At 48.1% G+C, this 27,998-nt stretch overlaps 2 protein-coding genes across 2 annotated transcripts; both read left to right on the forward strand.

The window, feature by feature from the left end:
• Positions 1-1,135: 1,135 nt before the first annotated feature.
• Positions 1,136-3,547, forward strand: LOC119277786 (splicing regulator RBM11-like). The gene is made up of 4 exons (XM_037559110.1): positions 1,136-1,335; positions 2,378-2,589; positions 2,793-2,997; positions 3,086-3,547. Exons 1-4 carry the CDS (start codon positions 1,302-1,304, stop codon positions 3,250-3,252), a joined length of 618 nt encoding a protein of 205 aa, XP_037415007.1. The 5' UTR covers positions 1,136-1,301; the 3' UTR covers positions 3,253-3,547.
• Positions 3,548-3,708: 161 nt separating this feature from the next.
• On the forward strand, positions 3,709-6,118 carry LOC119277785 (phytolongin Phyl1.2-like). Its single transcript, XM_037559109.1, has 2 exons — positions 3,709-4,739; positions 4,852-6,118. Exon 2 carries the CDS (start codon positions 5,065-5,067, stop codon positions 5,785-5,787), a length of 723 nt encoding a protein of 240 aa, XP_037415006.1. The 5' UTR covers positions 3,709-4,739; positions 4,852-5,064; the 3' UTR covers positions 5,788-6,118.
• Positions 6,119-27,998: the final 21,880 nt, after the last annotated feature.

The following is a 27,998-nucleotide window of genomic DNA, read 5'->3' on the forward strand; positions in this document are numbered from 1 at the left end:
GGCCGGAGCTCCATAGGGGGGAGGGATGGAAGGCAGGTGGAGGAGGAGGGGAGGGGGGGAGGAGGAGGTGGAGGCCAGGGAGGCGTCCCTGGGTTTTGTATCGCGAGATCTCTTGTCGGCTTCCAGCATTGGCACGGCGATTCATGCCGAGTCGACCTGTCCAGCCTGTCCCGCTCCTGATGAGGTGGCCCTTTTGTTCCCTTGCGACGTGGAACGGCAGAAACCCCGCTGCCTTGCCTGCCGTTGTCAATGTCAAAACTCGAAGGGTTCGGTTTCAAACTGTGAAGTTCCTAAATCAGGGAGAAATCACGGGGTAGAATAGAAAGCCAAGCTTCAATGCGGGAAATGTGGGGAAGCGGCCAAATTTGCGGGTCAATGATAATGATTTGTAGTGTCCATTGCAACAGTTCCATGTCGACCACCCTATATATAGGACTATTATTAGCAAGCATTTTTTTCATGTCGGCCATGCTGAACCAACATCATCAAAAGTCTGAAATTTTTTTTAGAAAAATATACACACCAATGTTAAGTCCATCTATAACTTGAAGCCTGGTGAGTTGGTTTCATCACAAAGTACCTAACCATCTGACGGTTCGGTGTCAAGCCTAAATGATAATGTTTTTCATTGTCCATTGCGATACTTGTACTATTTCCATGCCGACCACCCTGATAGAGTAAATTTATTTCCTCAATCAAGATTATCATCAACCACTCTATACTCTACGGGTGGTTGGCTTCAGGATTGCCGACGAGGCATGGCCCGTCATTAGTGCTAGTACTTGTAGTATAGTGCCATGGCCTTGTCGACATGCAGCTGGACGGTACGGCGTCAACTGAGACGTGATGTGGCCGACATACACGTCAGAGTTTGGTTCGGCGGGTACTCTCGCGTGCACGCCACGCGCGTCGGCCAATCGCAGGCCTCCGCGTGGCCCCTGCCACGTAGTCCACATACCCCGGAGTCTACCGCGTATCCGTCTCTTCCTCTTCAGCTGTCGACCTTAGCCACTGGCAGGTGGCCCCGGGCACGCCTTTCCTCGTCGGTCTTGAATCGGAGACCGAGCCGGTTTCCGAATCTCGAGGCGGCGCCAGACAAATAGCCACCGCCCAACGGCCCAGGCGAACCGGCCCGACTAGAGAGACCCTGCGTCCTCCATCCTGCGCCGCAATTCGCCCAAGCGACTTCGCGCGACTCCTTTCGCTTCCTCCTCCTCCTCCGGATTGCGGCGCGACGGTGGCCGTGAGCGCGCGGTGCTCCTACTCCTCCTCCACGGCCTTGCGCCCAGATCCGGGCCCCAATGTCGAGGAACCCGGCCTGCAGCGTCTACGTAGGTGAGCCCCCTTCGCTTCGCGCTCCCCTCCTGCCCGGATTGAACTAGACGCGTGCCCTAATTTCGAGGGGTTTGGTCGATGCGCGTCTCGGTGGTCGATTGATTAGTCGCGGTAGGGTTATAGTGCGTGCGGGGAGAAGTACAGATTAGAACGGTGCAATTGCGAATCATCCCCTTTTGGGCTTTCGGGCTTGTTTAGTGGCTGCTATGTACTAGTACAATGTTATCCTGTTGCCACCGGTTAGTATGAGTAGTATTTGTTTTTCTTCTATGAGGGTGTCATCTACTCCCTCCGTTCGAAATATAAGATGTTTTAGCTTTATTCTAAATTGAATGTATCTAGACGTGTTTCAGTGTGTAGATTCAATCATTTTAGTTCGTATCTAGTCCATATTGAAATATCCAAGACATCTTATATTTTTGGTACTTGTGGTTGTCGTTTGTTTCATGTCAGCATGTGATGGATATATAGCTCTAATTTGCCGGCCAAATGATTCCTGATGTTTCAGTTTTGTAACTCGATATAGACTGCTTAATGATAGAGCCATGACACTGCCGTCTGTAGGTTGAGTTTGCTAGTTATGTTGGTTGATAAGAAAAACAGTAAACAACTTCAAAGATTTGTTTTATGTTGCTGTAATGTGCTTTGGCCTTGCCTGGTAACTGCAAGCAGTACAGTGTAATCATCATTAATGGTTGTGTTTTGGACAAAGGGCATTTCAAATTTTACACATGTATTTGGGGAATTACCTGACATGGAGACGAATTGACTGTTCCATTACTTGGAATAATCACATAGCTGGGTCTGTTTGAGTAGCGCTCTTCTATCACTGTCTAGTTATCATTGTCACTTTTGTAGGTTGTTACACTCTGTTGCTATTCTGAGACATCACTGTATGCATATGGTGTTCTCTCCGGGCAATCCTAGTGTTTGGTCCTTTTTATATCATTTATGTAACATCCCTGTACACATTTTCATTCTGTTGTATTACTTCAGCAATGTTTTGTGTTGTATTAATTTTATGACCTGTTTTTGTCAACAGGCAACTTGGATGAGAAGGTGCCTGAAAGAGTCTTGTATGAGATTCTTATTCAGGCAGGTCATGTAGTAGACCTATACATACCATGTGACAAAGAAACTGAGCGCCCTAAAGGTTTTGCTTTTGCTGAGTATGAGACAGAGGCAATTGCTCAGTATGCTGTTAAACTTTTTTCAGGACTTGTTAGGCTTAATGGTAAAACACTTAAATTTGCGGTATGTTTCTTCTTTTGTAATCTTCAAAAAAGATATGTTATGTCTGAACTATCATTACCTTGCAAATTATTTCTGGTTATAAATTGCAGTTTGCCTAGTTGGAGCACAGTAATTGTTGCCCTTCTTATAACCGTGTATACATATGTGTGTTTTGTGCTAATATAAACAAGGTCAAATCCCTAAATTCGTATTAATTTTGACAGCTTTCTGGACAAGACAAGCCCTCATCAAATGGCAATAATCCAGTAATGCCTAAACTCAACCCTGTACCATTACCAAAGCAGCCTCAGTTTGTGCATTCTAGTGATACGCTTGTGTCGCATAAACCAGCATATCCGGTGGTAAATGGTGGGATTCCACATAATGGCTTTTCACAAGGCTATCATCCTTACAATGTTCACCCTCAAGGTGAGGCTATTTCCTAGGTCTATTTATACATATTCCAGAATACGTGACTTAAATCTTACCTTGTTCTATTGTTTTCTCTTTTCACCAGCATTACCACCTCGACCGGTGCATGAGCACCGAGAATTTGTACATGGTACGTATGGTTACAACAGTCATGCATATGGTTCTGTTCTGAATGCTAGCTACGGAGGTTATGTTGTGAATGCTGTTGGTCATGGAGCTATGAGGCAACCAATCATTTACCCATCCTACTAGGTTGTAGTCACCAAAGAGCGGGAGCGGGTATGCAAAGTATGCAGGTTAAATGTAGCTTCTTAGTTCCTTGAATTCTCAGTAGCATCTTGTTTGTACCCTTGCACTTCATTTCCATGCATGTAAATAGGGCTGGTATATCCATTATATCAACAGTAAGTTGGCAACGGAAGGCTCTGCCCAGTACATTGTACACCCTTTGTACTTGTCTAGAAGATAGACTGCTAGATCTGTTCTCTTGGAAAATAAAGAAATGCAATAGCTTGGGCTGTTGCAACCCTGCCGACTCATGTATTAATGATCATATGCGTGGATGATTTGAGTTATTCCTAAAGTGCCTTGTCGTGTACTCGAATGATCATTGCTGTTACGTACCCAGAAGATGTTGATATCTCAGCTCCGGGGTCCCATATAATCATAAGTTCAAGTAAACTGTCCTGTGTTTGTGTCCCTATCTATCACAGAATTTAACCCCATCAGGGACAACTAAATTTCTGGAATGCAATAGCACCCACCAATCCTGCTTTGTTTGTGATTTCTGTGCTTAGGTGTCATTGCTTGGCTGGTATATCCGATTTGTTTTATTGACGGTAAATTGGCAACTGAAGACTCTGCCCAGTACATCTCCTAGCTTTTCTTTAATCCTTGTCTAACAGATAGCCTGGTACATCTTTTCCTTTCCTGGGAAATCAAAGAAATGCAACATTGCTGGCCGTTTTCATGGCATCTGGCTCGTGGATTAATGATCATATCCATGGATGATTTGAGTTATTATTCTTAAAGCTCCTTGTTGTGCACTCGAATGATCATTGCTCTTACCCAGATTTCACAGCTCTGGAGCCACATATAATTATGAAGTCAAGTAACTTCCTGTGTTTGTGGCCCTGCCTATCACACAATTGAATCCCCATCAGGGACAACTAAGTTTCTGGAATGTAGGCTTACCCACCAACCCTATATTGTTATTGTATTATATATACTTGGCTCAATAGCTTCGTTGTTTTGTGATTTCTGTGCTAAGTTGTCATTGCTGGTTTTTGTCTTTTAGCCTAGAAACTTTGCTGTTAGGTGAAGGATAAAATATGTTGCGTGGTGTGTTGACAAGTTCGTTCTTTTTCCTACTAGTGATGTTCCACCTATCCTCTTATGTGTAATACTACTGACAGGTGACTTGTTCAGATTGTCACTGTCCGGACCACCTAAAAACGAGCCTCTGCCAATTTGTGATACTCATCCTCCACTTGTTTCGGTTCTGCTAAATTGCCATTATGTTACTCTTGTGAAAGCACGAAATTTGAGTCGCTTCCGTTTTGACTCACCTAACCCCAAAGTATCTTATCATCGGACGAAAATTCTACAGCAAAAATACTTTTCTTCTCAAATCACAACATCGGACCCCTTAAAGCCTTCACCAAGGCCGAAAACCACACTTGAAGGCATGCATCATTTTGCTGCATCAAGATGGCGCTTCTCATTGCTTCTCTCCTCAAGTAAGTTATCTCTAATGCTCTACCTCTAGGGCTTCTTTCCTTGTCTGCTTGTTTATCCTTTAGCCACAACCGCCGTACAAGGCACATATCCTCTCTGCCTTTTCTTGTGCAGCTGGAACATTATATGAAAACCGAAATCATCTCTGCATAAAGACTGCTACTGCAGCAGCTTTACTCTGCGCCGTTTGTCTCCAGAACTTTTGCATCTCGCATCTGTGATACCAGCACATGTTGGTTTGAAGCTGCCCCTTGGCATCGCAAGGTCACAACCTCCAGCCATACACGTACATGTAGTTCCTCCTTGGCGGAAATCTTCCGAGTTTGCATGAGCTCTCGCCGATCAAACCCGAGAGGCTTCGTCGTCTCAAGACTGGAGGCGATGAAGGAGGCCACCGCCGGCGTCAGCGAAGGTGACGGCCTGGAGTCCAGCGTCTTCTTCTTTGTGGCCGTGACGTCCAGGGCCAAGAAGGACAGGCTATCGTACTTCCGGTCCAGCGAGGTTGGCGAGGACGCGGAGGCGTCCCGTGCCCTGGCGGCGCTCTGCCTCGACCACGCGCCGGAGCACCACCGATGGCACCATCACACCTACGACGGCAGACGCACGTTCGCGGTCCTTGCAGCCGATGATGGCCGCACGTACCTCGCCGTCGCGGAGCCCACGCCGGGCAGCTCCGAGGTCGTCCGCTTCCTGGAGCGCGTCCGTGACACGTGCAACGCCATGCCCAGGAGGAGGCTGCGCGACGAAGCAGTGTCCGGCCTCGTGCGGCAGTTCGCGCAGACGCTTCAGGCCGGGACGAGCTCCTCCGCGGCTGCAAACTCGATGGTATTCCCCGGCGACGGTTCATGGAGCGAGCATGCTTCCGACAAGGACGAGGAGGCGCAGCCGGAGGACGGGGCGCCACGCAGGCGGCCAGGACGGCCCTCCTGGAGGCGCACGTGGTGGCGGCGGCACGCCATGGCCGTGATCGGTGTGGACGTGGTGCTGTGCCTGGTCCTGTTCGGCGTGTGGATGGCCGTGTGCCATGGGTTCAGCTGCGTGCAGCGATGAAGCACATCATCTGAGATCGTGATTACGTGCATGTGCATACTGCCCACGAAGGCCTTCTCCGTCGTCTTATTGTACTTCACCAACTAGCTAGCAGCTAGCAACTAGCTAGATCGATCTAGGAAAGAAACTAAGCTCCGAGCTTAGCTTGTTGCTGCTGCGACGATTAATTTATTTACGTAGTTGCATGCTAAGAAACACATCTCATGCTTCTGTTCATCGTCATGTCCAAATAACAATTGGCAGAAGGTTGTTGTGAATTGTCAGTTCATCCTTGGGACGGTGCGATGTCTTTCAGCGGGTCGCAGCATCTGTCGTCGCTCTGTCTTCTTTTTGACAACCGGCCTGTCGCAAGCTTGTGCTATGCTAATGAAATTTGTTCAGGACTTTGAGGTGCATCAGAAAACAGCGCTCAATAGCTTACTGCTGTAGCTGTTAAAGTCTTCGAGATGGAGGCAGCTTCCAAGCATCTGGCTCTGCTACTCATGCACGTCTGCAGAAGGGAACCCTATGAAATCTCTCTGTCGCCACAATGACGCGCTGCTAGTGATAACCCAGTAAAGAACACCTTGAATTGCAAAAAAAATTGTCCTGAGATTTTTTTTTTTGCTGAGGTATTTAGGGTGATTGTGTACTTTGTGTTTTGGGCCAGTGCTAGCCGCAAAGTATACACCGCAATGTGTTGGGCCATTTGCAGACCCATTGGGCCGAGGTACCGATAGTACCCGGAATGCGAGTTGTTGGCCTGGGGTAGTTGATGAATGATTCAAATAAAAAAAGGTAGTTGACGAATGGCAATCAATCGAGCTAGCCGACGAGGGAAGAAAAAATAACCCACCCTTTTTTACATAAACAATGCAAAAGAAACAATAACCCTACCAACCTATGACTTTGACGGAAGATCTGCGTCAACTTTGTTGCTGTACCAGTACCAGCATCTCTTTTCCTCCAAAAAGAAACAATAAAAAAGGTTAGAAAATGCGGCAACTTTTGCAGCTCGTTGCTGTCGAATTTGAACGAAAACTATTTTTTAAGAAAGAAGATCAGGATCTGAAAACGGGGCCATTCTAGGTGGGATTGAGCTGTGGCTTCTCTTGGATGATAGGTGCATGGGTCCGGTGCTGGGAAACTAGGAACACTAGAATGAATAATCGTGTCGGTACATGGCGATCATACCCGGTGCTGCAATGGCTGGGAGGCCCAGTAAAATCTTGCATGGAATTGGAAACTACTGCATCAAGTACCCCTACTGACACTGAGCAAGGGAGTAAATTGCACAAAAGTACCACAATTGGGGCATTAGAAGCAGATTGGTATCAAGATTGGCAATTTTTACGTGTCAGTACCAAGTCTGGGGCAAGCCGTTACAAAAAGGTCTAAACAGCATATAAACGCGTATTGACGGTGTATCTGACCGGCGGGCCCCGCCTGTCGGGTGCCGACGTGGCATGTTTTTCGCAGAAACCCCCCTGTTTCGCTGGCGCTGCTGTTCGTCGTCTCCAGCACGAACAGGGAACTTGTGCTGGCTGGGATGAGGTCAGGCGGACACGGGAGGCACAGAGGAGACTGGGTCCGGCGAGGTAGGGCGCGGGCACGGGAGGCGCAGAGGAGGCCGAATCCGGCGAGGTAGGGTGCGGGCACGGGAGGCGCAGAGGAGGCCGGATCCGGCGAGGTAGGGCACGGGAACGAGATGCGCAGAGGAGGCCGGATCCGGCAAGGTAGGGGCTGGGGCGTTGCGGTCAAAGGGGAGGAGGCGGCGCGATGCAGGGGCTCCCCCGTCGAGGAACGAAGGGGATGGACGGATCTGAGGCTCTCCAGCGCGGATTGGCCGGGAACCAAGGCGGCGCGTCGGGCTGGAGCTACGGGAGGCCATCCATGGCGGCTTGACGTCGGGCTCCTGTCCAATGGGCAAGAGAGAGAGAGCTCCGGGTGAGAGAGAGAGAGAAGAGAAAATGGAAGAAAGAAGAAAAGGAGAGAGGCAGGGTGCGGGGAAGAGAAGGAGAGAGGCAGGGTGCGGGGATGGCCGGTCGCCGGTGGTGATGCTCCGACGGCCGGCCGGCGGCGAGGCGAGGAGGAGGCCAGGCCGGGGCGGGGGTTATGGGAAGCGAAGGAGCTCGGGCTCGAGGGGCTCCTCCCTCGATCCCGATCGTGCGCCACCGCAGTGGAGACGACGAACAACAGCGCCAGCGAAACAGGGGGGTTTCTGCGAAAAACATGCCACGTCGGCACCCGACAGGCGGGGCCCGCCGGTCAGATACACCGTCAATACGTGTTTATACGTTGTTTAGACCTTTCTGTAACGGCTTGCCCCAGACTTGGTACTGACAAGTAAAAATTACCAATCTTGATACCAATCTGCTTCTAATGCTTTAATTGTGGTACTTCTGTGCAATTTACTCTGAGCAAGGCAAAGCTCCGTCTCTGGTAAAGAACGGGCATGGCATCCCTTTGGCCGGCCATCGACCACGTGCAGTCATGATGATGGCCATCAAAACGAACAGTTGCGCTCGGTCACGACGCTGCAGGCTGCCAGATGCGGCAGCGTGCGTCATGAATCGCTTTGCTACGCGTCAGAATAACGGTCTCGGGTCTCCTCCCCTAGATCTGTCGCCGCGGACTGTACCTGGTGGACTGGGCGCTAGCTGTGATCGTCAGTATTCTATTGCTAGATCCATGGCGCTGTGTCGCTCAAGCTTTCCACTGCCATGTTCTTCTCCTGCAACCTGCTGCTGGTGGTGGTGGCGGTGGTGCATCCGGTGCTGGGCTAGCTGTCGCCCTCCCCTCCGGTCAAACAAGCCTGGATCTCCCCATCCTTACAGGTGGAACCAGCTGCCACCGACTATTTTATACCGACGGTAGGCCCAGACCCCAGAGCGATCGAGGTGAAAGTGCTGGAGGTTGTGTGTGAGAATGTTTGGTCTGGAAAGCGGGCGGGACGTTTGATTGCTGGTAACAGGGACGGTGGCCATGTTTCTCAGTTTCATTCTGATGATGCAAGAGTCTGGCTAAGAGATCGTGCATGGTTAGGTTGGACGGATCATGCACGGTGTGGAGATCGAATCGTCAATTATGGATCCACGTGTTTGTCCTTGTGGACGCGCACTGTTGCCTACAGTATATCTGTAGATTCTCGCCGTACGCTGTCCACTGGCATAAAACGGGAACTGAACGAGGCGTCTTGTGCGGTGCGCCGGCCTGGGAATCAATCACAGAGAGATTACGGAAATACTGGTCACGCTAGGGTGTAAGCCAGTCGGCATGTGCGTGAATGTGATCAATTTGTACTTGATTGATCAACAGGGCTACGTACGGCAGACGTACTCCCTCCGTTCCATAATATAATGCCTATAGATTTTTACAAAAGTCAAACATTACAAACTTTGACCATGTTTATAGAGAAAAGTAGGTACATCTAGAATACCAAATGCACATCATAGGATACATCGTGAGTTATATTTTCATAATGTACATGTTTGTTATTGTAGATGTAGACAATTTTTTCTATACACTGGTTAAAGTTGGTAAAGTTTGACTTTGACAAAAATTTATAGGCACTACATTGTGGAATGGAGGGAGTACTTACGGTCGAGATGGCGGTGTATAAATGGCTATACTGAAGAAGAAAAATGGTGTCGGTTAACTAACTAACCATGCGCCGGCGGCGGTTTTGGCCCTGGTCGCATGCGGAGAGGGGAGGGAGACGACGACCCGAGGGATCGGTGCTAGTGCGGCCTACACTAGGGCACTGCGGGAGGCACTGCACCACCTACTGGTAGCAGTACTGGACCGTAGGAATGGGCGGCGGCCCCAGGATCTGGGGGCGCTTTTACCGCCTCGAGATCTGCCCCCGGGACAGTGGCTTGCCGCGTGGTAGAGCCCACCGCCGCACTGCCGCCGAGCCGAACCACGGTTTGCTGTAGCCAGCCACCGGCGGCGGCTCGCCGTTTAGCTCGTCGCAAACCACGGGCTGCTTCCACCTGCGCCAGATCTCGGCAGCGTGCCAAGTAGTAGTAGCAGTAATGAGCGGTGCAGCGCCTCGTCTCCCTGATGATGTCACTGGAAACATAATCACTGATGGCGCAGCCGCCAGCAGCAGTGCAGGTGGTAACAAACAATCTGCACGGCTGGGCTCGGCGGCGATGCACTCCACCACGTACGCTGCACTGATGAGAAGGCGGGGCCGTGGGTGGACCACGCGTACGTGCCGCGGGAGGCGGCCGCGCGGGGAGGCCGGCAGTGGACGGTGGCTTTCCGGGCGCAAACAACTGGCGTCGGGCCCCGCTTTACAGCTGGGGCGGGGGGCACACCCACGCTCTGTGCCGTCACGTGGGACAGCCTCTCCTCTCGTCTCTGCTCTCGGTTGGGTTGGGTCTTGGGTGTGCGTCCTCTCCGGAACGCGCCAATTATTTCCCGAATTATTGCGACGCCAGGCCCGACGGCAGATTTTGAGAGCGCAACAGTAGTTTACGGTAGTACTGCTTGTGGTGACGGCGCTAGCCTGAGGGTGGTACGACGGGTGTGGTTTGATTAAATAACGCTGTGGGTTCAGCAGTGATTATCAGAGTTTGGGGCCTCCTTTGGTTCATAGGGTAAGAAAATCGTAGGAATAGAAAAGTCATAGAAAATGAGATGACATGTATGTCAAATTCTATGAGTAGAAATAGCAAAGAAGATGCCCTTTGATTCACATCATAAGATTTTTTTCCCATTGAGTCTAGGCTAATATTTATTTTCCTATGAAATGTGAAGGATAGAAAGAATTCATCCATAGGAATAGGATTTCAATCCAACAAACCAAAGGGCTCTACATGAATTTTTCCTATAGAAACCCTATCCTACGAAATTCCTACAAGACTCCTCTAAACCAAAGGAGGCCTGGACTTTGGAGTAGCCGTCCGATACATTGTGTCTTCTTCGTCCATTTGAACAAAGGATCCTCCCCGCGTCTGGTCGATCTCGTCGGGCGCATGCTCTGTGGACATCGCCCTCGTCGGTCGCGGCCCTTACCGGCCATCCTTGTCGCAGGTCAAGGCCCTCGCCACCGTCCTCATCGTCGGCTCCACCCATGCGGCAGCTACACCCCGCAGTTGCAGCTCCACGCGGCGACGGTTGTAGCTCCGATGGTGGCGGTCGCGGCAGCTCCGGTAGAGATGGCCTCTTGGTAGCAATTCCGATAATGTCGTGTGTCCGTCTGATGCTCGTGTTGGTTACAGCAAAAACACTTGCCGGTTGTAACATTTTTGTTCAAGGATGCAACTCCGTCATGCAGACGCTCGGTGGTTCCAGCAAAAAAGCATGCCGGATGTAGCAAATTGGTACAATGGTTGTAGCATTTTCCCGTCGTGCTCGCAGCTCCGCCATGCCAACGCTCGTAGATGACGCTCATCTGGTCCCAACAAAAATCGACGCCAAATGTAGCAATTTATATCGCTGGATGCAGTTTCGGCAGTCGATCCCGGCACGTGGTCTCCACGATGTAGCATTTTTGCCTCACGGTTGCAGCACGACCCATATTCCGTTCCAGTACGGGCAATTGCCGCTTGTAGCACCACGATGTCATGGTTGTAGCTGTGGGAGACACCTGTCGGAGCACTTTCCCCGCCATGGTTGTAGCACGCAAAGGCCCAACGCCGATGATGAGGACGTGGTTGCAGCAACAATGAGCGGCTGCCACCGGCTTGCCGGTCGCAGCAAGGATAAGATTGGGCGAGTGCCCATGAAAGCAGCAGGGGGTTGCGCCGCCGATACCGGCGAGCCCGTGCTGCAGGGGACGTTATGGGATCTGAAGGATGCGGGAGGAAGAAGAAGTAGAGAAAAGGGAAAAAAGTGAAAAAACACGCACACCAGCCTGTCTCAGCGTGAAAGGAGGAAAGCGAGCGATAGCGACCGGCCGAACGCTTCGGCCGATGTGTAGAAGCAAAGCGTTTGGGTCGATTCAGAACCTAGATGATCGGCCTCCCCAGTTTCCACCGATGATTTTTGTAATTTCTTTGATTTCCTTTTTATTTGGTGAGGAATTTCTTGAATTTTCATCGCTCATAGAATCTCTAACAGTACCCCAGAATACACACCCCCTCCCCCCAAATTTGCTCGGCAGGATGGTATGGACACTACCCGAACAAAGCCACAATTCATTAGATCCCAACAAATGCACCGCAAAAAGGATTACATCGAATAGATCTTCAAAAACAGCGAGGAGAACATTGTATTGAAGATCAAAGAGAGAAAATAAGCCATCTAACTACTAGCTATGGACACGTAGGTCTGAGGTAAACTACTCACACATCATCGGAGAGGCGGCAATGTTGATGTAGAAGCACTCCGTGATCGATTCCCCCTTCGGAAGAATGCAGGAAAATGCCTCCAGATGGGATCTCGCGAGAAAAGAAGCTTGCAGTGGAGAAAAAAGTGTTTTGGATGGCTCTCTGTTTGGTTCCCAATTTTAGAGAATTTTTAGAGTTGGAATTAGGTCAAGCGGAGGAACAAGGGGCCCACGAGGCACCAGGGCGCGCCCTGGTGGCTCGTGGCCACCTCCTTCGCCTTCTGACTTCCTCATGAAGCTTCTAGTGTATCTTATGTCTAAAAAACCATCAAAAAAATTCGTGGCATTTGAACTTCATTTGGTACAGATTTCCTGGAAAACCAAAAACACGCAAAAAACAACAACCGGTACTAACTTCGTTTGGTACTGATTTCCTGGAAACTAAGTTGTCCCAAAAATGATATATAATTGCATATAATACATCCAAGATTGATACTATAATAGCATGAAACAATACAAAATTATAGATACATTGGAGACGTATCAAGCATCCCTAGGCTTAATTCATGCTCGTCCTTGAATAGGTAAATGATAAAAACAAAAAAATGATGTGGAATGCTACCTAACATGTTCATCATGTAAACTCTCTTTTGTGGCATGAATATTAAGATCCGAATGATTCAGAGCGATAGTCTATAATTTGACATAAAAACAATAATAATAAGGCATACCAACAAACAATCATGTCTTTCAAAATATCAGTGCTAAAGAATGTTATCCCACAAAATCATATAGCCATGTCATGCTCCATATTCTTAACACAAAGTATTTATCATGCACAACCCCAATGACAAGCCGACCAATTGGTTCATACTTTTTAACGCGCTTCAGCCTTTTCAACTATCATGCAATACATGAGCGCAAGCCATGGATGAAGCACTATGTGTGGAATAAAGTATGGTGATAGAGATAATATTGAGAAAAAAAAAGGAGAAAGTCTCACATCGACGAGGCTAATCAACGGGCTATGGAGATGCCCATCAATTGATGTCAATGCAAGGAGTAGAGATTGTCATGCAACAGATGCACTAAGAGCTATAAGTGTATGAAAGCTAAAAAAACTAAGTGGGTGTGCATCCGAGATCCATAACCAGGACTTTGCTTTTTGTAGTCCGGCGAGCAACTCTTCTCAACAGAGTTCGTCTTCGGGGGACCTTCGCCCGGAGATGATGGAGAGTGAAACCCCACCCAACTCTCCGCCTCATGAGGCGGGCGACACGGAGGTGTCGTCACGGAGGAGTCCGGATATGCCGAAGCCGGAGGCTAGTACGTCAGCCGCCCTGAGCCCGGAGCATTTGGCTCCCACGGGGGGCGATGAGAAGGGTCCGGCGCAGTTTAGTGTCCGGCCAAACATATTGACGGGCCGTCTGGAGCGAGCCGCGCTCTCGGAGGAGCATCGCTCTTTAATGAGCACGGTGCTTACGAAGATTTCATCTGCTACCAGCGGCTTGAATGAGGCATTTACAAGCCTGCTCAAAGGCTTTGAGGTATGTAGTGAAAAAATGCACAACTTTTTGGTTATGAAGCACGCGCTAGGTGTGCTCCCTATAGATAGTAGCCCCTGAGACTCTGGTTGCCGGCCATAGGCGGCAAACGGGGGATCATATAGTAATGGCTGCGCCGTACACGTGCGCAGGTATACAAGGATCTGGCAGCCGACCAGTCTGTTGAAGTTGCCGAGCTAAGGAGGCAAATCGGATCCATCGATGCCGATATCACGCTGGTGAATAAACGGCTTGAGGAGTCCCAGGGTATGTGCTTGGTTTTTATTATAATGTATAGGAAAATGCCCAAGAGGCATAATATTAATGCAATGTATTGGCACTGCAGATGGTGCTGCTGCCGTGGAGGCCCTGAGGGCGGAACTTGCTCAAGCCAAGGAACAAGCTCGGGCTAGCGATGCGGCTGCCCTAAAGGCGGATGAAGAGTTGAGAGCCGAACAGGCTACTCGTCGCCGAAGCGAGGAAAAGATAGCCGAAATGGCTGAAGAGTTAAAAAATACCGCCGACCGGTACGCACTCCTTGAAAAGGAGAATAAGGCTAGTTCGGCCGAGCTGGACAAGGCACGCAATGCCACCAAGGAGATGCGGACCGAGATCCGGTGTATGCGGGAGGAGCTCCAACAAGCTAACAAAATTGTGGCTGGGGGCTCGTACTTACTGCGGACGAAGTTCTTGGATCCGAAGTATGCTCCCCTGGCGGGTCGCATGAGTCCTACGGACGCATATGCGGACTTGGCGAATAGTATAGCTGACGCTGTCAAGTTCTTCAAGGGCCAAGGCGATGCAGAAGTGGAGAAGCTTTTCTGGTCGCAGTTTAATGCTCCCACTCGCCCGCTGCCACTGAATGAGAAGGTGGCTGCTATGGCGGAGCTCCACAGGCTGTCCGTACTTGCAATGCGGTCTGTAATAGACCATCTTTGGCCGAAGGGGCCTAAGCCGGACAACTACTTTGGTTTGGTGCAAGAATTCCTTGGAGCCGTGTCCTGGATTGACGCCCTGAGAAGGTCGGCGTGCATAGAGGGTGCGCGGATGGCTCTAGCCCGCGTTAAAGCCTATTGGACGGATATGGAGGCCACTGTAATAGCGAGCCAGGATCCAGCGGGAGGCCAACATCCGGCCGAGCACTACTTGGCGCAAGTCACAGAAGGTGCCCGCCTGATAGAGGCGCAGTGCTCGAAGAGTGTTTTATTCGAGTGATAAGTCGAATCATTTTAGAAAACAATGTTTAGTTTAATTATGAGGCTATGTTTATACTTTTGCCCGGAAGTATGATTGTGCTCCCTTTGCGGCTATTCTTATATGTATAAGTAGTCTGCAAGATAGCAGTCATTGGCTTCAGCCCCCTCGCGGACAATGCGGGGGTGTTGGCGAAAAAATATGCATAATCACACTTGATCCAACGTCTTGGTCCGTTAAGGAGGTGATCGCACGCCGAACTAGGCAACCAGACTATATAGTTGTAACACTTTCGCTTAGCCATGGGAGTCTAATGGTGGGGCTACTATGTAGCCCCTGGTACCTCCACGTGCATCCGAATACGGGCGCGTGTGTACATGGCCGGGAAACGGCCCTTCGTTAAGGCGGAGGAAACTTTAGGGATTCTGGTGAGTCTTCGAGTGGTTGAACAGTCTCTCGCTGTATCATGACGGTCAGTTTTCAGCTTTCTCTACTGAGGCGCTCATTCGGAATAACCAGGGCGCAATCGCAGTAGTTCTCCTTTGTCCTGCCTTAGCCGGATGATAGCGGAACGTAAGGCGGCAAACCCAGGAGCCGGGCAAACCCAACATTTTGACCAAAGACATGATTCGGAGTTGATGCATATACGGCCAAACTCGTGACGCCGAACACTCCCGAGGGTATTCGGTCTTTTGTAAAAAAAGATAGGCTGACAAGAGCCTATTTTAAGCCCTTTATTTCTAGGTACATGCAATTTAGTATGTCGTGGCCAAATGCCAAAAACGGCAGTATCCTCTGTGGGTATAGAACCCATGGGATGGTTAAACAACAAGAGGCAGTAGAAAAGGTTTACACATGGGCTTAATCTAAAAAGAAACCTGTTGCACGGGGCCCTGCTGCACGTCTGCGCCTTTGTCTCTGTTGTGCCGTATCCTGGAAGGGTGTCGCGCGAATGTTGTCTGTAAAAAAGAAAAACTCGTAGGAGGGTGCAACGTAAGTATGCGATCAATAATAAGAGTGTAAGCTGTTGGCCTACCGACAAGGTCGAGCCAAGCGTGGGGCTGTATTAAGTATAGACAGCCCCTGGTTTCCCTTATGGGATTACATATACAGTGCCCTGTTTGAATTTATCCGGGCTACCGGACTCGTCTAATCGTGTCTGTGGTCGTAATGACCAATCATGTTTTCTAAAACTGGAGGCCGCTTATAGTCCGGCCGCCAGGGCCGTCGCGTATTCCTCTGTGCGTGAAGGGTGCTTTTATGATTTCGTGAACGGTGATGACGCCACGGGGACCGGGCATCTTGAGTGTGAGGTGGCCATAGTGCGGCAATGCATTGAAGCGGGCGAAGGCCGTTCTTCCTAGCAATGCATGATAGCTGCTTTGGAAGGGTGCGACAGTGAAGAGCAGCTCTTCGCTTTTGGAGTTGCCTGGGGAGCCAAATGTTACTTCCAGCACGACGGAGCCCCTGGCGCAGGCTGCAACGCCTGGTATCACCCCTTCAAAGGTGGTGTTGCTTTGTTTAATTCTGGATGGGTCTATCCCCATTCTGCGGACAGTGTCCTCATATATTAAATTGATACCACTGCCGCCGTCCATGAGGACACGGGTGAGACGGTATCCGTCGATTAGTGGGTCAAGCACCAAGGCCTGTGATCCGCCGTGCCGAATACTAGTTCGGCCGTCCATGTGATCAAAAGTGATCGGACGAGACATCCAGTAGTGAGACGTGGGTACGACGGGCTCTACATCATGCGCTTCTATGGGCGCGCGTTTATGCCCTCTCGTGGATGTGCGAGTCGCGTGGATCATGTTTACTGTTTTAACCTCTGGCGGGAATTTTTTCTGTACCCCAGTGTTCGGCTGGTGAGGTTCATCCTTGTCTTCGCTTGGTGTGCCTCTCCCCTTGTGTTCGGCATTTAATTTGCCGGCCTACTTGAAGACCCAACACTCTCTATGGGTGTGGTTCGCAGGTTTTTCCGGGGTGCCATGTATTTGGCATAGTCTGTCCAAGACTCTGTTCAGACCGGACGGTCCGTCTTTAGTGCCTTTGAATGGCTTCTTATTCTGATCAAGTGGAGAGCCCCTGAATCCGGCGTTAACCGTCGTGTTATCCGGGCTCTCTTCCTTGTTTTGGCGTTTGTTTTTATTACGCCATGGCTACCCGTTGCCATCCCTTAGTTTGGATGTGCTGGGGTCGCTGGTGCCTTTACGGGCCAACCAGCTATCCTCACCCGCGCAAAAGCGGGTCATAAGGCTCATTAAGGCTGCCATTGTCCTTGGCTTTTCTTGGCCGAGGTGTCAGGTGAGCCATTCGTTGCGGATGTTGTGTTTGAAAGCCGCTAAGGCTTTGGCGTTCGGACAGTCGACAATTTGATTCTTCTTAGTGAGGAATCTATTCCAAAGCTTGCGGGCGGACTCTCTGGGCTGTTGGATTATGTGACTTAGATCGTCTGCATCCGGAGGCCGGACATAAGTCCCTTGAAAATTGGCCCTGAAAGCGTCTTCGAGTTCCTCCCAACTCCCAATTGAGTTTTCGGGGAGGCTTTTCAACTAGTGTCGAGCTGGTCCCTTCAACTTGAGGGGAAGGTATTTGATGGCGTGGAGGTCATCCCCACGAGCCATGTGAATGTGCAGGATAAAATCCTCGATCCAGACCCCTGGGTCTATCGTGCCGTCGTATGCTTCTATGTTCACAAGTTTAAAGCCTTGTGGGAATTCATGGTCCAGTACTTCTTCGGTGAAGCACAGGGGGTGAGCAGTCCCTCTGTATCTGGACGCATTGTGGCATGTAGTCGGCTGTTGTTGTGTCCGGGGTTGATTCCGAATTGGTATCTGGCTTTTATGAGCGTTTGGGTGACCATAGTCCTGCGCTGGGGTGTGTCTTCTAGATCCATATATGGACCTGGCTACACCGGTCTTTTTATCCAGATGCTCGCGTGGATCGTGCGCAGTGTCCGCAGCCGCTCTGTTATGGTTGTGAGGCGGTACGTCTGGTTTCTTGGTCGAATTTTCTTTTGGTGGAATGACCGCGTCGTCGAATTCTGGCAGTAGCTTGTGCTTCGGATAACTTTTCGTATGGCGGTGATCGCCATATCTTTCTTCAGTGTCTAGCACCTTATTCCATTTGCGACTTAGCTTTTCCTGTGCGGCCTTGAGCTGTTGCTTCTGCTTCTCTAGACTTCTTCCGGTGGCCATAAGCTTTCTATGGAGGTTGTCTCGTTCCACTTGTTTTGGGGCGGCATCCTGAGCTCGTCCCTCCGGATCATTGTGATCGGGTATTTGCTCCGAACTTGATTTGGCGTGACGTGGCTTGTCCTGCTTCATTGCTGGGTCCATGTGGTCATTATTGCTTTCGGAGTTTGCGGGTGTATCAACCCTTCTTGCGCTCTTGTCGCTATTTTTGCCATTGTTGGACTTTGAGCGGCGTCTGCGCCGCCTCTTTGGCTTTTGTCCGGGTGTTTTATTGTCCGGGCTGCCGTCCTTATTGGGCATATCTACCATGTATATATCGTGTGACAAGGTAGTAGTCCCGCGCTCTAGGGGTTCTGGAGCCTCTCCTGCATCATCGTCCATACCGTCTATGTCTTCGGAGTCAAGCATGTCGGTTAATTCTTCGATCATGGCAGTGAAGTGGGTGGTGGATGGGCGCCGAATTCCTTCGTCGCCTGCTTCCCACTCGGGCCGGACATAGTTCGTCCCGGAGTCTCCTGACAAAGAGAGAGACTTCAAAGGAGTTCAGCATGTCGCCAAAGGGCGAGTGCTGAAAGATGTCCGCAGCGGTGAACTCCATTACCGGAGCCCAACCTGGCTCAGCTGGCTCGAGAGTGAGCGGAACAGGACCAACAGCCGGATATGAGTCCGGGGGTCTGGGGTTACAGGCCTCCACAGAGGTGGGACCCGTGTTCGGCTCCACCACCGATAAGTGTGCGGCCTGCGGAGCGGGGTCCAACCCTCCGTCCATAGGCAACGCAACTTGTCCTGGATTTAGATCCAAGGCTGCTTCGGGGATGATGTCCCGAGCACTGTCCGACAGCAGGTCTAGGTCGTGCTCGTCGTGGCTGTCCGACGCTCCTAGCGCAGGCTCGAATCCGTTGAAGATCAAGTCTCCGCGGACATCTGCCGTGTAGTTCAAGTTTCCGAACCTGATCTGGTGGCCAGGGGCGAAGCTGTCGATCTTCTCCAACTGGCCAAGCGAATTGGCCCGCAGTGCGAAGCCACCGAACACAAAATCTGTCCAGGGAGAAAAGTCTCACCCTGGACCGTGTTGTTGACGATTGAAGACGCCATGAAGCCTCGAAGCGACGACACAGAGGAACTCTCAATGAAAGCACCAATGTCGGTGTCAAAACCGGCGGATCTTGGGTAGGGGGTCCCGATCTGTGCGTCTTAGCCTGATGGTAACAGGAAGCAAGGGACACAATGTTTACCCAGGTTCGGGCCCTCTCGATGGAGGTAAAACCCTACTTCCTGCTTGATTAATATTGAAGATATGTGGAATACAAGAGTAGATCTACCACGAGATCGTAGAGGCTAAACCCTAAGAGCTAGCCTATGATGGTATGATTGTAATTGTGATCGGCCTTCTAAGGACCATGCTCTTCGTTTTATATAGACACCGGAGAGCTAGGGTTTACATGGAGTCGGTTACAAGGAAGGAAACATAATATCCGGATCACCAACATTGTCTTCCATGCCAAGGAGAGTCCCATCCGGACACGAGCCGAAGCCTTGAGTCTTGTATCTTGACGCTTCTATAGTCTGGACGATGTATATTGTCTGGCTATCCGGATACCCCCTTATCCAGGACTCCCTCAATCAGCCATTGAACGAACGATTCCAACTCTAGCCCGTTTACGACCAGAATGCGGTCTGTTTGGCCCATGTTTGGCCAATCGAACATACGACCTGTATAAGGCCCATTGATGATACGACCCGTAGAAGGCCCATTGTTTCTACGGCCCGTAGAAGGCCCATTGTTTCTACGGCCCGTAGAAGGCCCACTGTTTATACGGCCCGTAGAAGGCCCACTGTTTCTACGACCCGTAGGTCCAGTGTCACTACAGTAAATATTAGCCCATGGTTATTGTGGCCTAGTTTTAAAAAAATAGGTTATTGCAGCCACTAGCAAACCGCAGAAAAAGAACTACACTGACTACAAGCAAACAAATAAACAAGACAACAAGGAAATAAACAAGCAAGCAACTTACACTAGGCTATCATGGTTATTACACATATTACATCCACTGGGCATCAAAGTTCGCCACCAGTGCAAATATAGGGAACACATCAGCATATAAACACTGCAGCAAAACAAGTTCAGAACTGAAACCACTTCAGAAGAGCTCAAGAAACAATATCCTGGGTACCCATAATGCTGGCAAGATGCTTAGCAAGCTTATTAACTTTCTCTTGTTTGGTGCTTAAGTCCTCCAGCGCTTGCTGTTGCACCAGAAAGTATGCATCTGAATTCTGCAAAGACTTCCTCAGTCCTTCGGCTTCCTGTTGCATAACATCTGATCGATGTCTTTCAACTTGAAGTTGAGACTCAAGAAGCCGAACTGATTCAGGCAACGAGTTCGAAGAGCTGGTGCCAGCAGTGGTAGCCAGTAACTCGAACACTACATCAAGATAGGACTTTAGGGTTGTCTCAGTGTCTTCAATATAGTTTTTATCAGCTTTCTTGGAGACCAACAGGGATGTCTCACTACTTGAACCTTATCTGCATTACTTCCTTTACCATTGCATAACAGGGTACTCTTCTCCAATATTTTATCCTCATTCTAAAAGAGAAACTAACAAACACATCTTAGGTTTACAATGTAGTATATGAAACTCGTTTTGGTAAACCAGTTCAGTAGTAAGGTGGACAGGATAACAACATGAAACAAACATATATCTATGTAGTATGGTCACTGTATGGTCTACATCATTCTAGTTTATGTTGCCAAATCAAGATAGATACAGTTCGAATCATATCTATTTAAGACAAAGCAGCATAGACAGAATATAAGTGTGGGAAACTACACAGCAATAACAACACTTGTAATGTGCATGGCATGAGAACATAACTGTTTATTCAATTGAAACTGAAATCAACATAGAGCAAGTTACAACAGCAAACAACCAAACACGTTGAAGAAACAGGTTTAAAACATACCTGTTGCGCCATTGGAGTTTCAATTGCATCCTTCAAATTTGAAATTGGTTGGTATCAGTAAATACAGTGATGCAAGAGCAAAGTAGTATGAACCATAGCTACGGAACCTGACCTGAGAATAATTCTTCTTCTGCTTTAAGCGTTGACTTCGGGTTCAGAGTGGTGGTCCTCGTGATTTGGGCACTACAGTTGCCTTACTAACTTCTCGTGTTTGGGTGCTCTGTGGTGGAGACGGTGCTGTGTTAAACGGAACTGGGTGTCTATCTGCTAGGGTTGGGGTTAGAAGGGGTGTAGCTGGTTCTCTGTCCAACTGGGTAGGGGTACAATCTGCATGAGTGTGGGTTATGTGTGGTGGGGCTGGTTCTTGGGCAAGTACAACCGTGGTTCTATTTGCATCGACAGGTAGCACGATCTCTTCTGAAGACTGTGTTTTTACTCCCATAGATACTGCCATCACTCCCTCCAATTGAAATGGCTGATAAACCAGAAAAGTAATTGAATGTACATACATTGTAAGATAGATAGGTGCAATGGATAGTAGGGAAGAAAACAGGGCATGAAATAATTCACATTTATGTTGTCTAAGCAAACATAATAGTAGGACATAATTTCACATATATGATGGCTAATTAAACATGATAGCATGACACAATTTCACATGTATGATGGCTAACTAAACAGGATAGAATGACATACTTCAAAATATGATGACTATGTAAACAGGATGACATGATATAACTATACGATGTGTCTATTAAAGTGGTTGGCATGCCATAAATCACAAACATGCCGTCAATGGAAACATGATGGCATGATATAATTCACGGATAGAATGACATAATTTAAAATATGATGACTATGTAAACATGATGAGATGATATAACTATATTATGTCTTTAGAAAATGGGTTGGCATGCCATAATTCAGATACATGATGTCTATGTAAACATCATGGCATGACATAATTCAAATATATGATTTATATACTAAGGAAGTGAGCAGAGGGCAATCGCATATATGATGTGTCAACTAAGGAGATGGCATTCAATATTGTGTATATGATGTAAAAACTAAGCATTGCAATACAACATATGCATTATATGAGTAATATAACCCTGCCAAGTTTGAGCATACACCTCAGGGGGGTAATAGGACTAGTCATCTGCCTCTGAATCCTCCTCTGAAGAGTTATCTATAACCAGCAAGATATCTGCTTCAGCAGGTAGCATTGTCTGCTCTTAAGACCTTGTTTTCACTCCAGATTTCTCCATCACCAATTCAAATGGCTGATGCACAGGAAGAGCAGTTTAATATACAAACATTATCGACAAAAGCAATGAGAAATACAAAAAAGGACGGCATGATATAATTCACATATATGACGCTTGCCTAAACAGCGTGGCATTGCATAATTCACATACATAATGCCTTGCAACAAGATAACATTGCATAATTCACATATATAATGTCTTGCAACAAGATGGCATTGCATAATTCACATATATGGTAATTAGAAACTAAACAGGTGGCATTCACACAAAGCATGTCTAAACTAAGCAAATGACATAGCAATGCATGATACCATATGCACGATATGAGCAACATAACCCTGCCAAGTTAGGGCATGCACCTCGGGGGGGGGGGGGATATGACTGGTCATCTGTCTCTGAATCCTCCTCTGAGGAGCTATCGGTAACCAGCAAGACATGCGCTTCGTCAGAAAGCATTGTCTGCTCTGAAGACCTTGTTTCCACTCCAGATTTTTCCATGACCGTGCCGAATGGCTGATGTACAGGAAGAGTAATTGAATGTACTAAAATTGTTGACAAATTTAACACGTAATAAAAAAATGATGGCATGATATAATTCACATATAAGATGACTGGCTAACCAGGGTGGCATTGCAAAATTCACATATATGATGCCTGGCTAGACAAGATGGCATTGCATGATTCACATATACGATAAAGAAACTAAACAGATGTCATTGACACAAAGCATGTCTAAACTAAGCAGATGACATCTTTAATGTATACAGTAAGCAATGCAAGGCACCATATGCATGATATTACCAACATCAGCATGCCAAGTTAGAGAGAAGACCTCATGGGGTAAATAGGAGTGGTCTTCTCCTTCTGAATCCTCCTCAGAACAGTTATCTTCCTCTTGATTACGACCCGAAATGGGTGGAGGGGGGGCTGCCTTTGTGCCCACCATGGAACGGCGCCTGCATGAAATTTTATTGCCACGCAAGGCTCGTCTCTTTTGCTCTACATGATCAGTTCCATTGTGTACAATAACTGGCATGCATAGGAATAAAACATAGTGAGATTATGTAAGGAGTGCATGCACAAATCCAGAGTGATGGTAGCAAACTATGGATAGACCCAAAACCAATGATAGCAGGCAGATAATAGCTTTAGTTAAAAAATACAGATAATGGCTCCTTTAATGTTTGTTTGCACCCAACATGAAACTCATAGTAGATACCGGAGATTAACCAGATAGTAGACAGATAGTACTGATTGCTGCCCCAATATGTACCCCACAACCATTTAAAAACTCAAGTTTCAGCATTAGTTTGGACCTGAATTGGAGTCTAATAGGTGAACACGACGATAATGTAGCATGTCATCATATTAAGCGACGCATAATGTAAGCAGACACAGAAGAGTGCGACCTCTCTTGCGGACCCGTGTAGTCCTCAAGGTCATCTGCTCAGTTGATGATGGTAATGTAGTTGTCATGGCTACCGGCGGCGGGGAAGAAGATCTGAGGCGGCGAAAGACAGTCTGGAGAGCGGATCCCTGCTGTGGTGAACCCTTCCGTTGTTGGAGCAGCTGAGCTGGGGTGGAACACAATGCTACAGGAGCAGGACAAACCACACAAGGTTTTCTTTGACACATATCTGTAACAGAAGTAATTGAGTAAGGGCTTGTTTGAATTTGAGGATTCTAACAATGCATGGATAGGAAATAGACACGAATAGGATAGGAATGCACGTGCAAAACAGAGAATTTAAAAACACATGATTTCTGCCAATCTGGGTGTTTGATTCACAACAATTGGAAGATCACAAGATGCAAAAAAGCCTGGTGAGATTAAGTCAAACCACAAGAAAATGTACGGTTATAATGCTATTATGCTACTATCTCTTAGTCTTGTGCTTGATGAATAGGAATATGAAAAGGAGGAGAAGTGGAAATTAGAATTCCTACGGTTTTTCTTTCAAGGAGACACTAAAGGAACAAATCCTACAGTTTTCCTTTGCTCCATTCCTTTGCACCAAATTCATGAAAAGTAGTACCATAGGAAACTTTCCAATTCCTATGTTTTTCATTCACTTTTCCTTTCAAGCACTGGCGATTCTAGTAGGCAGGCTTGAGCAAGGAAAATCCTACACTAAAAAATGTTTTTCTGCTACTTCTATTACTTCGGACCCAGGCCACTGCCATACTAGCTCAACTCCCAGGCCCATCAACAAATGCACAGCTCAAACGCGCAGAGATAAATAATGATGGCGTTCAAGAGAGTCCATCATGGATAGCTAAGTTGCCTGGTACCTCACTTCTTGTCATATAGTAGGATAAAATAATCGTATTTCCCGTTACTACGAGTGCTCAGTGGACAATATATATAACATGTAGAGTAAAAAAGAGATGCAACAAGTGTACAACCTCTTTGGCGAAGCCATGTTGATCTCAGCGTGATTGGGTTGGCCGGTGAGGATGCTCCGGCTAACTTTGCTGTTGGAGGAGGGGAAGAAGATCTTAGGCGTCTAGAGATGGAGCCCGAGGTACTGCTCCGCTGTGATGGAGGGTTTCGTCGTTGGAGCCGCTCCGGTGAGTTTTACGACGCCGAGGCTGAAGCAGGACAAGAGAGACAACGAACAAGGTTAACCTGAGTGGAATTCTAATAGCATCTCCATCCTGAACCCTAAGATAGATAGTGGGGTACCTCTCCGGCGAGCCCCCCTCCCCGCTGCGGCTGGTTCTTCCTTCACCCCGGCGAGCCCACCCCTTGAAAATTGACTGACCCAAAAGTCGATTCAGTCGACTGAAGTGTAGCCAAATTGGAGCAGCATCACAAGCAAGAGCAAGAGCGAGAGCAGCAGCGCGAGCAAGAGCAATAACAAGAGTAGACCAGGCAAGGGACCGAGAGCAAGAGCAGAGCAGCAGCGCGAGCGAGAGCTAAAGCAGCAGCAGCTCCTACTGATGTGGACGTCGCCGCCGAGGGAGCGATGCCATGGAGGAAGTGGCCGGCGACGCCCCGTGGATGGAGCCGCGCCGTGTCGGCTCGGGACCGAGCACCGATAGCACTGTGAGATCGAATCAAGAAGAAAATGCGACGATTAGTGTACAACCTCTTTGGTGGCGCTGATTAGGCCGCAACTTCATCCGAGGAAACGGTGATGATGATGCTCTTCCGGTGGTGCAGGTGAAGATGGCGGTGTGGGAATGGAGGTGGCGCGAAAGACGAGGGGAACGTCGGGGCAGCTCCTTGGAGGTGGACGACGGGGTGGCTGAACCGGCTAGATGAGATCGAAAACGGATCCTCATTCGGTACGGTGGATGAGGGACGTCGAGGTGTTGATGTGGACGACGTCGTCAGGGAAGAGGCTCCGGCTGGGTGGCGGATGGAGCAGGGTGTGGGTTTTGTCGTGGGTTTTCGCGGCCTCAGTGTACGAATGGGTGGGCGGATGGGATGGCAGTGGGGAACCATGGCTTAGAGACGCGCTTGTCCGAAATGTGGGGTAAGTTACGAAAGTACCCCCACCGATTTGAGGCGGTTCTTTCGGTTCAGGGGTGCCACGGGCATTTTGCGTGTCGGGATTTCACAGGAGGTGGGAGTTTTCGCGCGCGTTGTAATTTCGAAATAGCAAGGCACGGGTTGAGATGGAGGGATTTGTCGGAGCAGAACGAGACAAAGACATATCTTAAATATTTCGGGCTAACAAGGCGCGGGTTGAAGAGGCAGGAGTTTCGCAGCACGATAGACAGAGACGCTAGCTTCAATTTTCGGCATAACAAGGCGCGGCTTGAAAATTCGGAAGAACAAGCTTAACGTGTACCCAAAAAAAGACAATTTGCACCTCAACACGCACAACACACACACAAACACCATTTAGACTAGAGTAAGGTACACGTGCATTGCACACATGAGATTTGGCAACCAAATTATGAATAAATACCACATTATAGCATGCAAGCTTTGAGTCATATATGCATGATGTAGATGTTCGTTTAATTCTTATAGTTCATTTCATTCCAAATCATCTAGTTTTTATAAGAAAGCTAATCTATTTTAAGATTCATGGAATTGTGCGTTGTAAGACATAAAGTAAAAACAAATAATGGCAAATCATCTAGAAAAACATTTGGGCAATTCTGATACGGAAGATTTTAGAACAAATAAGAAGTGCTTGTGTTTTGATGTTTGTGCATTATGCTTAAGTTCAACCATGGAGTCTTCTAGATTATACATGTGGCGAAATCTGGTAGAATCTAGATGATATCCAATGGCCAATAGTGCTCAAATTTGCCATCTTTGGACCATCGGATTCGCCTCATCCAACGACCATCTTTCAAAGTTAAAGTTACCCGCACACAATATAAAAGAATATTATATATATAGGGGTATAGATATAGATATGTGATGCGAAAGCCGCCCATCATCTCCAATTAGAATAGTGTGTCCATGCACGGATGCGACGTGGCCAAATGATGTCTGCCATCGGTATCTCAAATTCGAATCAGCCTGACCTTGTTCAATGTGTATACATTACAACATGCTCGTTTCTAAACCACACCGCGCAGATCTCTGTTATATTCATGCATGCATGGGTTTCAAACATCAGGATCTCTTATTCAAATATTTGAATGCAACTTTACATTGATTATGACCTCACCTACTCCTTTACACCGACATAGTAGTCTTCTCTTTATAATTGTACCACTAACTTTCTCTCGTGCATGCATGCACACACACTACCAGTCGGCATTATCCATCACATGCATGCAATCTTTTTCTTCAGGTCGGTCTCCCATGAAGGCACACACCCAGACACATCCCCCTCTCCATCATATCGGGCATTCTTTATCTCTCACACGTGCATGCGCAACGATCGATGTTCCTCTATGTATGTGTGTATATAGCTAGGTCTTTCATAGTTTTCCACACAAACTGATCAATCGATATATCCAGTGAGGTCTCACCCTCTTTCCCACGTCCACATCGATCAATCTATACCTCTCTATATAGGATTAACATATATAGCTAATACACCCACATTAATTATATATCCAACATCCCCCTCTCATCATCCATGCCTTCCGCTTCATCTCTTAGACGCGTGCACAATGGCGAAGACAGGGGGCAGTAAGGGCCTCCCCTAACATCACTATATATCGAGGCTAATATGAATGTGATCATTAGACAATTGCTGCTAAAAAAGGTTTAATTTCATGAATTGACCCTCCTCGTAAAGGATTAGCAATGCTTGGCCCCCTAGCTCATTTATTTTTCATGGCTCCGCCACTGCGTGCAACAACGCACGTGTTCGCCCCCTCTCTCTAAATATCAATCTCGCACTTGTGCATTCCTTCATAGTCTCCCTCCACTCCGCCCCTCGCACCATCTTCTACCCCCCACCGGATTTTGCCACATGTACAATCCAGCAGACTCCATGGTTGAACTTAAGCATAATGCACAAACCTCAAAGCAATAGGGGTTCTCTTTTGTTCTAGAATCTTCCGTATCATAACCGCCCAAACTTTTTTTCTAGTTGAATTGCCATTATTTGTTTTTACTTTATGCTTTACAACGCACAATTCCATGAATCATAAAATAGATTAAGGGCTTCTTTGATTCAAAGGATTCTCAAAGGAATTTTGGAGGATTCTAATCATTAGGAATTTTTCCTATCTTGGTTGTTTGATTCGTAGGATTGTAAACCATAGGAATTTTTCCATATGATTCATTTGCACTAGATTTCATAGGAAACATCCCATCCACTCAAACCTCTTTGAAAGAATTCTGTGTTTTTTCCATGCACA

Source organism: Triticum dicoccoides, chromosome 3B, assembly GCF_002162155.2.
Source record: "Triticum dicoccoides isolate Atlit2015 ecotype Zavitan chromosome 3B, WEW_v2.0, whole genome shotgun sequence".
Classification (NCBI taxonomy): Eukaryota; Viridiplantae; Streptophyta; class Magnoliopsida; order Poales; family Poaceae; genus Triticum; species Triticum dicoccoides.

Excerpts from the sequence above, each read along its gene's own strand:
- LOC119277785 (XM_037559109.1), top strand. The coding sequence starts at position 5,065 with ATGAGCTCTCGCCGATCAAACCCGAGAGGCTTCGTCGTCTCAAGACTG.
- LOC119277786 (XM_037559110.1), top strand. The coding sequence starts at position 1,302 with ATGTCGAGGAACCCGGCCTGCAGCGTCTACGTAG. Across the intron at positions 2,590-2,792 it reads GTAAAACACTTAAATTTGCG|CTTTCTGGACAAGACAAGCC; the intron begins GTATGTTTCTTC and ends TAATTTTGACAG. Across the intron at positions 2,998-3,085 it reads TTACAATGTTCACCCTCAAG|CATTACCACCTCGACCGGTG; the intron begins GTGAGGCTATTT and ends TCTTTTCACCAG.